Source organism: Cydia pomonella, chromosome 9, assembly GCF_033807575.1.
Source record: "Cydia pomonella isolate Wapato2018A chromosome 9, ilCydPomo1, whole genome shotgun sequence".
In the NCBI taxonomy this organism is placed as follows: Eukaryota; Metazoa; Arthropoda; class Insecta; order Lepidoptera; family Tortricidae; genus Cydia; species Cydia pomonella.
Window position 1 is genome coordinate 3,868,207 of NC_084711.1, and position 14,993 is coordinate 3,883,199.

At 35.7% G+C, this 14,993-nt stretch overlaps 1 protein-coding gene across 2 annotated transcripts; it reads right to left on the minus strand.

The window, feature by feature from the left end:
* Positions 1–872: 872 nt before the first annotated feature.
* Positions 873–14,173, minus strand: LOC133521145 (ero1-like protein). 2 transcript variants are annotated; one of them, XM_061855930.1, is made up of 2 exons: positions 12,536–14,173; positions 873–984 (listed from the first exon to the last, which is right to left on the minus strand). In XM_061855930.1, the coding sequence occupies exons 1-2, from the start codon at positions 13,978–13,980 to the stop codon at positions 927–929; spliced, it is 1,503 nt and encodes a 500-aa protein (XP_061711914.1). In that variant the 5' UTR covers positions 13,981–14,173; the 3' UTR covers positions 873–926. The 2 variants fall into 2 exon arrangements, with proteins under 2 accessions (XP_061711914.1, XP_061711913.1); XM_061855929.1 differs by lacking the exon at positions 873–984 and adding an exon at positions 1,296–5,160 and having other exon boundaries at positions 12,536–14,170.
* Between the last annotated feature and the right edge of the window lie 820 nt (positions 14,174–14,993).

Consider the following 14,993-nt stretch of genomic DNA (forward strand, 5'->3'; position numbering starts at 1 on the left):
GCCTGACAATTCTCAGCAATGCATACTATCGTGAATTACTACAATATGTGCCTTTCGCATATCAGCGTCGTACAACTCAAGGAGGAAACGATACACTGACCTAACGTAGATATGGTTTATAGTAATGGATGTCGCAAGATAGTTGAGATATGTATTTTTCCTACCAATATTTGCATATTGATAACAAAAAAATCAAAGTTATATGTGACTATCTCAATCCGTACCAGGCCATAAGATTATAGCGAAATCCCTGATAAGAGGCACAGGCCCAGCATTGCAAGCAACAAATAAAACGGGCATAATACTAACGTACCCGCTGTCAACAGACAATATTGTAATACTGAGACATGTGGGAACCAATCAATAGCATTGTTGTAATCCAGCGTAGCGGAGAAGACAACCGATGATATTGGTTGATTCCTGCATGTCTCCTCTCATATCCGCTCAAATCTGCCTCAGTGGAAAAGGATTTGAAGATCTAAATCTTAAACTACTTAGTGTTGTGAGTACACAAAGTTGCGAAAGACTAGACCCAGCCTGCCCAGACAATATTCAGGTTTCGGTAACAACAAAATAAAAACGTATTGCGTCTGATAACAACTTAGTCAACAAAACACGTGTCAGTAAGGACTTAATTTTTGAATGCACGTGACGAAATTCAACGCCAATAGCGAAGGGCGAAATAAATAATAGTAGGTACGAGTATGCACCCGGTACTGGTTTTCTAAACTAAATGGCCATAGAAAATCAGTAGGTAAACCCCAAGGATTCTTATATTAGTAAATTTGTTTAAATTCGGGGTAATATTAACCCGAGTGTGTATTTAAACGTAGCGGTGGCGCGGGGAACCTATAATTAATAAATACAACGCATACTGGCAATTTTGTAATAAAATACAACTAAATTTCTAAGCAATGCTACAGAGTTCATCGTACAACCTTCCCTTTGGTGCATTCCAGAAAAGCGGGTGGCTCTTGGTGGGATCTGAAAATGAGCAAAACTATCGTGAATTACTACACCATGTGCCTTTCGCATGTTAGCTGAATTAGTTTTCTGGTTAGTTTACCAAACACACTGCATGTGGCGATACTCACACAATGTTAGTTCGTTTAAATACTTACACATCAGATAGAATTTTCAGTTAACAACAATCACAAATTTAAAAATCTAGAAGCGATACCTTTATCTGGAAACATTTAACCCAATAGTGCTTTAGACTTGTACAATTGTAAATTGTAGTTTAATGAAACACAGAAATATCCATATTAGCAGGGTAATAAAAAATACAACACACGGTATTTGGAAAAACATTTAATTAAAATATAAAATAAATAATTTTGTCATGAAAGTATTTTAGACCTTAAAATCACAGACAACAAATCCTCTGCTAATTGATTTGCAAAGGTTAAGCTAGCAATCATGAGCCGTTTTACTTTTTGGAACCACAAAATAGATTTTGTAATATTAAATGAAATTATAGTATTTGTAACATCTTTAGGAACCATTACAACTAAGATGATATAGAACGAAGTCGAATTTCATTATGAAGCATTTAAAAATGAGCAAACATAACCTACGAAATAAGTTACAGCTCAAATCAAAAACTATTTAAGTTAATGCTACAACTTTTTGTAGCCGGACTTAATTAACTACTGATAACTATTAAGGTGCGATGTACTTATAAGTGACTATTTATACTAATTAATACTTATTTTGTAACCAAATAGGATTTTGTGACAAAAACAGTCGGGAATATAAGACAATTATCACATGAACAGATTAAGAAAATACAACACTATTGAAAGGATAGTTACAAAAAATATACAGTTCAGCCAATACAATATACACATAAACATTTTCAGCTTGAAAGTAAATAATTTTTCAAAGTCATAATTATACAACAAACAATTACATTGTTTGATTTTGGAGATCTGGTCTAATTTTAAGAGCTATTTCTGAGGATTTTTACATTAAACTTATAAAAAGAAGAGTAATTTTAACTGGTTTGCGACCAACAATTAGCATGAATGTATAGCTTTAAATAACATTTGTGCATTAAACCTAATTGAGTTTGGCGAATAATGCCACCGAGTATATTTGTCCTCTCTAGAAGAAACTCTGAGCGAATGCCAAATGACTATTTGTGACTGTACATTCAAAAATGATTATATAATGAGTTTGCACTAAAGCCAAAATAACCGGTACAACTGAAGATCAAGGTTGAAAACAACAAGTCAAATAATAATAAAAAATATGTACATTGTAAAACTAAATAATATTAAAATTAAATATACAAAATAATTCAGAAATATACATATAGAGAGTTGAGAAATAGTGTCGTAAGTATTCCGTAGAATGTACTAATATTTGATACATTTTGATAAGGATCTGTTTAAAGTTTGAAAAATTTTACTGCTGAAATGACATTTTTGATTTACGACTGATACTGGGACCAGTAATAATATTATGAAATTGGACAACATATAACATATGAATCTAGAGAATATTAAATATTTCGTTCGAATTTATGTTAAAACAACCTATTCGGTAAATACATAATTCATAGCATAGCATCATATTCAACGTTCGTAACATAACTAGAAGTAAATTTAAAACACAACTGCATAAGCTTCTTAATTGTTTCTAATCTTATGATCTTAATAATGTGGTAAAATAATTTTGGTCCAGAATTAATAGAATATATTAAAATTCGGTTTAATGGAAATAGGATACACAAACAGTTGCATGTCGTAGAATGTAGATCCCTCGCATTATTTCATTTTAATTTATGATTCTTACTACTACTTAGTACAAAGATAAAGATAAAGGTAAAACCGAATATAGTGTACTTAGTAAGATTAAATCATATCAGACAGAATTAAGTCAGTCATATCCGACATAAGAGTTCGTTTGGTATCATAAAAGGTTAATTTTACAATACACAACTTAAGTGAACAAGTCCTCACTAGAATTACAAGATAATACTGAAATTATGTTATAAGGAGAGGCGACGGCCGTTTCTGCATACAAACTTAGACCCATTTTCCTCTGGATTATGGAAGATATTTGTATATTATTTGATGTATAATTAACCATAGCTACTTATGCCCTTTTTAGATTTTCTGATTACTGCAAAAATTTGGAAAAACCAGATTTTTATACAATTTTTTAAATGCTCCTAACTCTTATAATAATCAAAAAATTAAACGTAGGGCATAGCTGTTCTTGATATATAACATATTAATAATAATAATAATAATTCAGCCTATATACGTCCCACTGCTGGGCACAGGCCTCCTCTCATGTGCGAGAGGGCTCGGGCTATAGTCCCCACGCTAGCCCAATGCGGATTGGGGACTTCACATACACCTTTGAATTTCTTCGCAGATGTATGCAGGTTTCCTCACGATGTTTTCCTTCACCGAAAAGCTAGTGGTAAATATCAAATGATATTTCGTACATAAGTTCCGAAAAACTCATTGGTACGAGCCAGGATTCGAACCCGCGACCTCCGGATTGAAAGTCGGCCGCTTAAACATATTGTGTCTTAATATTTTCAATGATTTTAATATCCAGAGAGAAAAATGAGGACTACGATTGTATGAAAGGCGATTTCCCACGGGTCTTCCACTTTCGTCTTTATGTATTAAAATTCGGGAAATATATTAAAACTCCACAGATTAAAGACACATACATACAGACACATATATACATTAAGTATATGGTTTCAGGTGTAACTGTAGCTATAGAGGAATATTATTATCATGATGTCGTAGTTCGACACAACAATAACAGCAATTAGTATTGCGCGGTACTTGTTTGTGTAAACTGTCGCTATACGTATGCACCTACACCTTTAAGGATTTTCATAGGTACGTCTGCACTGAGCTGTGAATAAGTCAACGTGAAAAAAAAGTAAACTTAAGAAAATTAAGTTCCGTGCCAGCAGAATAAAATTTCCATGGAGAGAAAAATTCCGTGCCCGGACCGAAATTTCAAATCATTTAGATTTTAAATTTCGGTCCGGGCACGGAATTTTTTGACGAGTAAAATATAAACTTTACATTATTTAGGTACTCATTCTGTTCTAGGAAATTATTGTTGCAAATCTATACATAGTGGGTGGCTGTTAGGTAATCATTATTCTCATAAACACTATATTCGGCTTTACCTCGCATTATAAATAAGCTCAACACGTCACTGGATATAAATAAATTAGTCTTGTGATGATCCGCATAATACTGGCGTAAAAAAAGTACAGTGAACAAAATGCCATGTTAATGAATGTTACGCTTGTGAGATTTTAATTTATGAAACAAATCTTACGATTCGTAACTGAAATCATGCTAAAATCACAAACTTTGAAATAGGTAAAAGGGCTATTGCAATAAAAACATCAGGTTTAAGTACACCATTACTGATTTTTTGCAACACCTGAACACGCCGAAGATATTTGTTTACCCAAACGATTACATTCATAATACTCATGAAACATTATTTTATTAAAGAAGTTTTATATATTTTCCAAACTAGAAAAAAAATAGCTATTAGAGTATAATCTAACGACCTAGACAGCGTTTTTAGAAAATTCTATTGAGTTTTCTACTAGCGATATTGTGCAATTAAATGCAATTAATCGCTTTTAGTCGATAACGGCTGCTGGCTTGTTGTTAGCAAGATAAGAGCAATTACTTTTATAGCTGACGACCGCTAGGGTTTTTTCCGCAGATATTTGTACAAAATACACTGTTGTTTTCCTCAAGTTACTTCATGATAGCCAAAAAGTTCTTCCAAGAATTGTTGCTTTTGTTATTGTTCAAACGAACATGTTACTTAACATCAACCTGTGCGTTACATTATTAATTACCCGTTCATAATGAGATCATGACTCACTTTTCTTACGCCAATATTACAAAAAATTCGTAATCTATGTACAGTTAGCTGTAGAGATATTTGACCCTCTGCATACAAACAGCCGATGTAGGGGGGGTTAACTATCTCTGCAACTGACTGTACATTTATGTATGCTGAAAAATGACACTCTAGCTCCAAATTTGCGGCTTCGCTCCGCTGGAAGCGCAATGTTCCTTCACCTTACTCTTGTCACTCGAATCTCTAGCGCCGCCAAATATATTTTGCTTCGGTGTCTCTTTTTGCGAGCTGCGTTGAGAATTAAAACATATATATAAAAAAAATGCCACATAATATATTGGGTACATAAAATCTCTGCCAATTAAATAACTGCGTAACCTCTCTCTGATAACAGGTTTATCTATAAACATTTTGATGATAAGAGTCAAGTTGAATAGTATCGTTTTCCCATTTGATGACGTAATGACGTCATCTGGTTTGTTTGGGCCACGTCAGTAAACTCTCAGGTCAACAAAGGTTTGAGTCATGACTACGTGACATGGTGAGCGTTCCTAGCTTGAAACCCGGTTCAAAATGCACTAAGCCATGAACTTAGGAAGAACTAACTACGCACTTTAGAAATCACTCAATCGATGTCCATACAAAGTGTCGTAAGTGTTTCTTATAAGACGCCTGAAGGCAAAATAGTATTTATTAAGTATAGATCGTGTCATGCACGAAGACGCGTGGGTTGACTCATATTGTCATGTTATTAATGGTTAGATTTGACAAATCTGCGCGTCATAGTGGAAGACACGCAGTATACTAAAGTCGTACTGAGATTCCTTTTCTCTCTCCGAAACCCCGACTTCATTGCAAGAAATTACCCAAACTACACCAGGGCGGCCGATATAATTAATATTCAATAATAATACGGCCAAATTGGTCACAATCACATTTAGGATCACAGGAAACTGGTGATTTGGTCCATGGGCAGCGGAGTTACGAACGTAATAATTTACTTTTTGGTTGAAATCAGACCAAACCCACTATCTACTAATATTTACCAGTGCTATAGGAACTAAAACCTATAAAAATTCACCGTGCATCATACGTTACCACCACAGCAATAAGTACAGTACAACGCGGCGGGGTACAGTATACACTCGTGATATAGGTACATATGAAAGACATATTAATAGAAATATGGTTTCTGTAAATTCAGTGGCCTATCAAACGTACTAAAATAGTACATTACGATACACGTGCGAAAAATAGGAAATTCGAAACGAGTGGCGATAAATTAAAACACGACCGAAGGGAGTGTTTTAAATCGACACGAGTTGCGAATTACCTATTCGCACATGTATCGTACAACGTTTTACAGTACATATGGCCCTTTAAATGTTCGACACAGTAACATAATATGCTACTTCTCGCACTAGTGCTATAAAGTAGCCCCATATGTACTGTAAACGAATATTTTATGGAGCGCTACACCACTACATTTACATTGGAGCGCTACATTTACATTTTATAATATAGCCGTAGACGAGCGTCAGGTGACGAACTGAAGTCTAGCGAAAAACTTAGGTATTCTTTTATAAGACAAAGTTAATTCGAAGCGAATAATTTATTCCTAACTATTGTAGATGATACTAAAAGCATAAATAATCTCCAATAAGTCTCGCGTTTTACTCAGTATTATAACAACTCTTCAGCTAAAAGCAAGGAAATCCACCTGCAGTTGCCTTAAGAAGTCATAAAACGATACAGTATAACCAATTTCAAAACAAGATTTAAATAAATCTTGCCCTTAAAGGTAGTAATAAAATTATTTTAAATTACTATGAATCGTGATACCTTATACTTTGTGAGATCTAAGTTCATACATTTGACACATGACAACGCCCGCAGAAATTATAAATAAAATCCCGTAATATCAGGGTTCGTCAAGTACTTAAAAACACTATTTCGCTTTTCTTAAATATAACTTAGTTAACGTTACATTTTTTTTTATTTAATATTTTACTATAGTAATTTATCACGCAAACAGTTAACTATTGTCTTTTTTTTTTTAAAACCGTGTTTTGGCCGTGTCTGTCGTTTCGATTCGTATGACATTTCCGTAACTTGATAAAAACCGATTATATAATAATAAAAAATACATTTAAAACAAAAACAAAATGACAATAAAATAAAATACGACGTGAAAAAAAGGTTAATTCGACGGTTAATAAAATACGACGTGAAAATCGATTCAACTATGTAATTCGTTTACAATCGCTAGATTTGACAAACGATACATCCTAGAAACACTACAAACTAAAATAGACAACTGTCTGATGTGAACTGAGATCGCACAAACTATAAGATTCATTTCAGTCGTTATTAAACTATGTGACATTTCTATTAAATTAGTATTACGAGTACTCAGACACACACAACGATAACACGTCGAATATAGACAAGAAATAATCTTCTTGTTCTTGCTACACAATTTGTATACTGTGTGATTGTATTCGTCCTATTTGCCCCTTTCTAAACTGCAACACCTGTATGGCTGGCAATCCGAGTACTCGCTAATTTATCAGTAATTTTCGAGTTTCATTGATGCAGCACCTTAAATACGTGACGCCGTACAAGTGTACACGCTAAATAGGCTGACGAAATAAATACCTGGCTATTAGGAAACTGATCATTGCTATTTAAAATGTAGGTTAAATATTTTAATAGCGAATAAAAACCTCCTGATAATAATAATATGTAAACATACATAACATGAAAGTTTAAGAGAGGACCAACGCAGAATTGTAGTTTTTTATTTTGAACATTTTGATCAAGGGCTATTGTCATGAAATAATTCACATGGAAACAAAACTATATTTGCCAGAGCAGACTTTAAAAGGTAAAAGTTGGCCCAATAGAAAAAAAAACACGAAAACATGTCTAATTTCCATTTATTTTTAGTTGTACAGTGGAACTTCGTTAACTCTTACCTAACCTAACTAATCTCGATAAGACGAAATCCTCGTTAGCACGAAACATAATGCTATTCCCTTCTCTTCAAAGCCCATAAGGGATCATCCATTAATTACATCACACGAATTTCTAGGTTTTTTGATCCCTCCCCCCTCCTTATCACACTTGGTCACATTTGGCAAACCCCGCCCCCCCGGATGTGACGTCATATTTTTATATTTTTGACAAAATAAATATTAGTAATTATAACACAAAACCGATTAGGAAAGTAAATTAAACGCATAAAACGGTTATCGTTCCAAAAACTCGTTATTTAACTGTACAGCGAATAAAAAAATCAAATAAATACTGATAAATTTAAAGTGACGTCACAAAGTTTGACTCCCCCCTCCCCCTTGTCACAACACGTCACATTTTCTTGGCCCCCTCCCTCCCCATAAACGTGTGATGTAATTAATGGATGACCCCTAACCTCCTCGAAAAATTTAACCTCATTAACGCGAAATAAACAAAGATTCCCTTCACGACTATTCTATACAATTTTTACCTCTATTACTCGAAAAATGATTTTTTACCTCCATAACTTTAAAAAATTGGCGTATTTGTTTATCGCCGCTATATCTCGAAGTTATTTACTAACATACCTTACTCGAAAAGTCAATAAGACGATAAGTTATAGATTAATTCAACGTTGGCGGCGAAACATTTTGGAGTACCTTCTCTTTTTAACCGTAGGATATACTTAGACGTAATGTTTTTATTTAAAATTCTAAAAAATATTTTTAATTGTATGTAAGTGTGATTTCAGTTGTCCGCATCACCCCTTACGCCCTTGATCGCTGTTTCATATTAGTTTTTCTGTCAAAAACTATTCCAGGCATACCTTTTACAGACGAGTTCCTAGTTACTATAATAAACATCTATTCGAAGTAGATTGCTTTCAAAATTCGTTGACTAGTCTAAAAAATATAGTTAAACGGAAGTTGTTTTAGTAACAAGTGCAGATATTAGTTATTTTTCTGTCTGATATAAATATGCATCAGCTATAATTTAATTTATTTCAGTTAACATATTTATAATTATGAACCTCCAGGTCTTTTTTTTTATACTACGTCGGTGGCAAACAAGCATACGGCCTGCCTGATGGTAAGCAGTATCCGTAGCCTATGTACGCCTGCAACTCCAGAGGAGTTACATGCGCGTTGCCGACCCTAACCCCCTCCCACCCTCTTTGAGCTCTGGCAAGCTTACTCACCGGCAGGAACACAACACTATGAGTAGGGTCTAGTGTTATTTGGCTGCGATTTTCTGTAAGGTGGAGGTACTTCCCCAGTTGGGCTCTGCTCTAGATCTGGAATGACATCCGCTGTGCTGTGCCCTACCACACAGAGCGAGATGACATTCACAATGCCCATACCTCTCTTGTGGACGTAGTTTAAGGACATACCCGGTCCTTAAACTACGTCCGGTTGGGTCCGGGTCCGGGTCTTTTTGTTGTATTTTCCTTTTGTTGCGGTACATCTTTCGTATTGCATTTTTGATATTTTTGGTTTCTAAATAAATAATTAAAAAAAGATTCAATACGCGTATGTATAATTACCTCTCTAATAAGAATTTTTCATGCTTTTTACCTCTATAATTCGAACTCATTTTAAGGCGAACCAAATCCTATTAGAACCTCCCTAAGTCGATGGCCTCTATAAGGCGAAACCTTTTAACCGAGCGATCTGACAAGCAAAATACTCATATGGATCTTTTATCGCTTAAACGTAATCGATATGCTATATGCACTAATCTGTTTGATTGATTAGCTCTATCGTATCTCATTAACCTTGTAAAGGTTGTATTTACTCCTAAATGAGCTATTGGACCTAGAAAATAAATGTTTAAATAAATATACCCTTGTTTTAAAGGACATGCGCTTGAATCTAGGCTGTAATTTTTAATGAGTTAAGTCTTGTAGGGTCGGCAAACCGCGGCTCGCGAGTCGCATGCAGCTCTTTGGAGCACTATTACACCAACCCAATAATTATTAACAATTATTTAAGTATTTTATGAGTGACGTGAAGACGTCACCCATAAAATTAACCCTTGAGAGCACATTGAAAACAACATTTGGGGCTCTATAAGCTTCCTTAAATTGGTGATTTCGATTGCAGGTGGCTCTCTCTCGATTGCAGAAAACGTAACTACGCGAGAAAAATATTCAAAATTATCTGAACACGAGTGCACAGCTCTACACACTTACACAGTCTAGTGAACTTCATTCTGGCCATATTAACCTATTAAGGTTACGAAGCTAATCTATTTCGGACATCGACTGTTTTTTTGCGAATCTGGCTCCACAACCATCTGTTTTCGATAATTTAGGACATGAAAATATCCTTGCCAATAAGTACGTCTAAAGATACATAATGATGAAGCAAAAATAGCCCATCAGCTGGCGACGTTCTTGAGATTCAGAACGTCACGGAAATCTGCCAAATTCAGGACCTCAATTTAAAAGACTGCGGATTTTGGTAGACAGACCGAACCTACGTTTAGGGCGCTTAAGACTAACGCTCTAAAAAAATACAAGACTTCAGTGAAGAAGAGATTGTATTTGTTTGTTTTCTTTGCTTTTCCTTATGAAATATTACACTTGTGATAGGTGTCGGATTACCCCACGCCCACCTGTTACCGAGAGAGTGTGACTCAGGCCCTACGTGATTGCTGCAACGTACGAATTTATACGACTCATTCTGATTATAGTGCGTTTGAGGAAAGAAATGCCTTTACCTTACCGGCATATATCATTATTTGTAAGACGTCTGTTATTTTTATTTTTTTTAATTGGAGTCGGACAAAGTCAACTTTGCACAGACCGTTTTGTATTTAATGTATTAAAAAAAATAGTTGGACCAACTTAATTTTGCACAGACTTTGAGTGTGGAAGTGCTGATTCCAATAAAAATATTTTTGATACTATTCCTGAACACTTATTTAAAGTCTGTGAGAACACAGAGTCATTTTAGACGGACACTATATTATTTTTTAATATTGTCTTAGGCCGGCGCCCCACTGCAGCGCACGCTATGTACACGACCCACGTTCCTATACAAAATTTCGTGGGCTTGCCCACGGTTTGTATTAAAACGTGGGCCGTGGATGTAGCGTGCGCAGCAGTGGGGCGCCGGCCTTACAGTAATTTTATTATAATATGTAAATGATTTGTGCGATATACGAATTTATATGGCTTGTTTGATCGTATACCATGGTGATGCCGGTTCAAAGCCATAATATCGGGTATTCGCGTACAATTTCTTATTGTTTTTCCATTGATCGAAGCAGAAATTGGTAGTACTTAGTTTTTTTAAGGTAGGTAGGTTAGGTAGTTGGTTAAAACAAAATAGTAGAAAAAATATCAGTGTATGTAGGTATTTTGTTTCTTAAATGTAAATGAATTCAAGAGATCGAATGCCTAATATTGGTTCTACAAATATTCAACTCCATCCATACCTACTACCTACGTACCTACATCAACTGTCCTAAGTAGTTGTATTACAAAAAAATCACGACTTTAATTTTATATGTTTAAAAACCTTCACCATAGCAACACAAGGCACACTCAAAAATCTAAGCAACCTTTCAAAGTCATACCTACTCATATGTCATACTCATATACAATACAATCCGTAACGAATAACCGACTGACATTAGACAACAGAAATCCAAATTATGTACTTTATTTCAACAAGTCTCAAATCGGCAGTGTTTTGAGAATTTTTGATAACCTCTTTTATCATAAATCTACTTACTTTGTTTTGAATTATTCTTTAGGGATTGATTCACACTTAACTTGGCGTTGGCGCCCATAATTTATGCCATTTTGAACACTACAAAGTGTACAGACAGTGTTGGCCGAACGTTAATCAGAATTGACCATTAACCATTACAAATTGAACCGTAAACTGTAACCGTCCGTTACGGTTTACGGTTCAATTTGTAATGGTTAATTGTCAATTGTAATTGACGCCCGGCCAACACTGTGTACAGAGGCAAACCAGCCTATGAGTGTGGTAAGCAATAGACTTACTGTAGGTATAATGTCTTGAGGGTTTTTAGCCAACGGGGGCCAAGCTAAGAGCTGCTAATAAGACGGAACACACAGACAATTGACATCCTCACGTTAGACCAATCACTTTCTATTTCGTCGAAAGAGAAACGTTGCGTCGAATTTCGTCATATACAAAATGTATGACGTTTATGTTTAGGGATCTATTTTAAGATGTTGAGTAAAATGATCATGCAATACAAGTAAATCATTTGAGTTAGACCAAATTACTGTTTAGTGAATTAATGGTTGGTGAAGATGTCTAGAGTCCATTTATCAGTTGAAAATATCAAACACACAAACACACTCTCACACCATGACCTATATACAAACAATGATAAAAGTAAATATTTACTTCTTTATGGCGAACATAACATATTATGTCATAATTGAAACTAGAATCATTAGATTCTGAATACTAGGATTATTCTAAAGTTTAGTATTTTTTCTTTAATGGAAAATATTTGCCACCACCATTTTTCTACATGCCACAAACTATCAACTTTAGCTAGTAATTTTACCTATATAGAACCAACACTAGAGCTACCTAACTAAAACACTGGCTAACAAATTTCAAATTAAGTCAGAAAAAATCAAATAGCATCTCACCTGAGCATGTTCCGGAAGTTTTCCAATTCTCTAATACTGTTAGAAAGTCTAGCAAAGGCATTGAATAATGCCACAATCTCTGTTCTCTGCAACCTTTCATGAGCTTTGTGCCTCAGTGGCAATCTGTGGCCCTGCTCTGGGTCATCCTCTGGGCCGTCCCATTTGCCTGAGAATAAGATCTTCAAGGCAGTGCCAAGCCCCTGGGTCTGTAACTTCCCCCACAGCTTACATTTATCACATCCCACACAATCCATGATCCTTGATATGTTACGGAAGTGCTCTCGGAACTCAACTTTCAGTTTAGCAGCTTGGCTACCTCCGTTGAACATTGAAGACTCATTGAAATGGTCCGGGAAGCTGTAAATGACACCAAGCATGTTTCTAATAGCTTCTCTAGTCTCCTCGTCTTCCGTGGGATTGCCTGTATAATATTCTTCTCTTTCTAAGTACGGACCTGCTTTAGCTAAAGCTCTCATTTCTAATAAATAAACAAAATATAGATTTTTCAGCCAATTTGGACTTTCGCCTAGTGTCTGCGAGGGATCAAAGCGACGCTGGAATTCTTCAAGGTTCGGTCCCCATTCACCTTCTGGGGAAGCAACAAAACCGACTGCTTTTTCAGACAGGAGGTACTTGGAGCACAAATGAATGTTAATGCTGGTATGCATGCCAGAAACTGCTCTGTAAAATACCCTTTTCTCTAAACACATGTTACTCAAATCAGTACTCAAAACATATGGGAATGATTCATAAGGATTAACCTTAGGACGGAAGCAATTTTCCTGATATATGCTCCTCCATATCCTGTGTGCTGAAGGGCCTTTGTATCCTGTGTATCTTTCAGGATTCAGAGATAAATCTACATACTCCGCCTCGGCATCTCTGTCGTCGCATTCACAGAAGTTTTCAAGGGCATCGTCATGGGCTTTCCACTTTGCTATTTCATACTGACTGGCTGCACTAATAGTCATATTCAAGTAACCCAGGTCCGGGTCATGATCAGAATCAGAATTGCAGTTAGATTGAGCCTCTTTAGAGTATTTGCTAGCTGGTGTTTCATCTAAAATCTCATTTTCATATCCGTTTTCGTATCCAGGTACACTTTCCTTAGTACAAGTTTTAATATGACAGTACTTCATGGCACATCGGCTATCGTCTGCCCAAAAAGGGCATTCTTTCTTCAAATTGACTTTATAGAAGCGAAAATAGTCTTTGCTCACCAAGCTCTGTATGCGGGGAAATATCTTGACGTTATTAAAGTAGTCTATCGTGTCTACATTACAGGAGCAGTCGCCCAAGGCCCCGTGGAGCGCTTCGAAGCACACATTGCTATCGCAAGGCGTCGATTCGTACAGTTCCGTGTCGTAACCGACCACTTGAACTATCGCTAAAGCGAAAATTATAAACACTACACAACAATTTTTATATGCCATTTCAGATTTCATTCTATGACATGAAGGTCTCAAGAAACAATAATTAGAATCCAATAAGACTTCTCACAACATATTAAGTGAACTTTTTCAGAGTCACATAACATAAAAAGTGAAAGTGAATATTTTGAACCGAATAATACGACAATATTGAGTAGAGACGAGCACTGAGCCGTCACACATCTCAAAGTTTGATTGACCACAGATAGCCAATATTTGTGTCGAGTCTGACACTATTGACAGTTCAAAATGTTGCCAGGTTGGCTAGTTCGTAACATGTTCCTAAAGCCTAATTTACATGCGTGCCGAGACTTGGCAAGCATCCGGGACGCAGCCATGCGGTGGAATGAGATAGCAATATCGCCTGCTCACTCTAATGAATAACTTCGTCCCTGGGGGTCCTACAACAAAAACCGAAATTCGTAAACTGCAGGGATCTTTCTCTTTTACTCTCAGTAAGACGTCATTCTAATAGTGACAGAAAAATGCCCGCAATAGATGAACTTCGATTTTCGCGGTTATAGCCCTGACGCTCGCCAAATCTCGGCACGCATGTAAATCAGGCGTAATGGGTTCCAACATCTATGGGTTCTTCCATAGACTGTATAGACCTGCCAAATTAGTTAGACAAAGGCATACTAGATGGCAGTAGCAACTCAAGTTCACCAACACTGACCAGATGGCAGTGTTGTCTCGTTTATTCAATAAATCATAACTTTCATTTCAATAAAGGTATATATTAGAATTAGAACCAGTTTTTAAGTGCCCATTACATCCACATTTTATCAGGCTATATCAGACCCATTTGCGGGCCCAAGAAATAATATTTTTCCTTTTCACCAAATATCAGCACATCATTCACAATATTTTAAATGTAAAAAAATGGGTTTAAGCAAAAATATCAAACACAACACTTTTTAGGTTTAAGATCATTTATTCTCATAAGAATTTACAATTCACTTATCGAGATAAATACAAAACAGTATATTAAATTTGTTTAGAGCGAATTTGGCAATTAGAGACAAAGT

Bases quoted from the DNA above. Each gene is read 5' to 3' on its own strand.
- LOC133521145 (XM_061855929.1), bottom strand. From the start codon at position 13,980: ATGAAATCTGAAATGGCATATAAAAATTGTTGTGTAGTGTTTATAATT. The intron at 5,161-12,535 runs GTGAGATGCTAT...TTCTCAACGCAG, and splicing joins AACTTCCGGAACATGCTCAG to CTCGCAAAAAGAGACACCGA.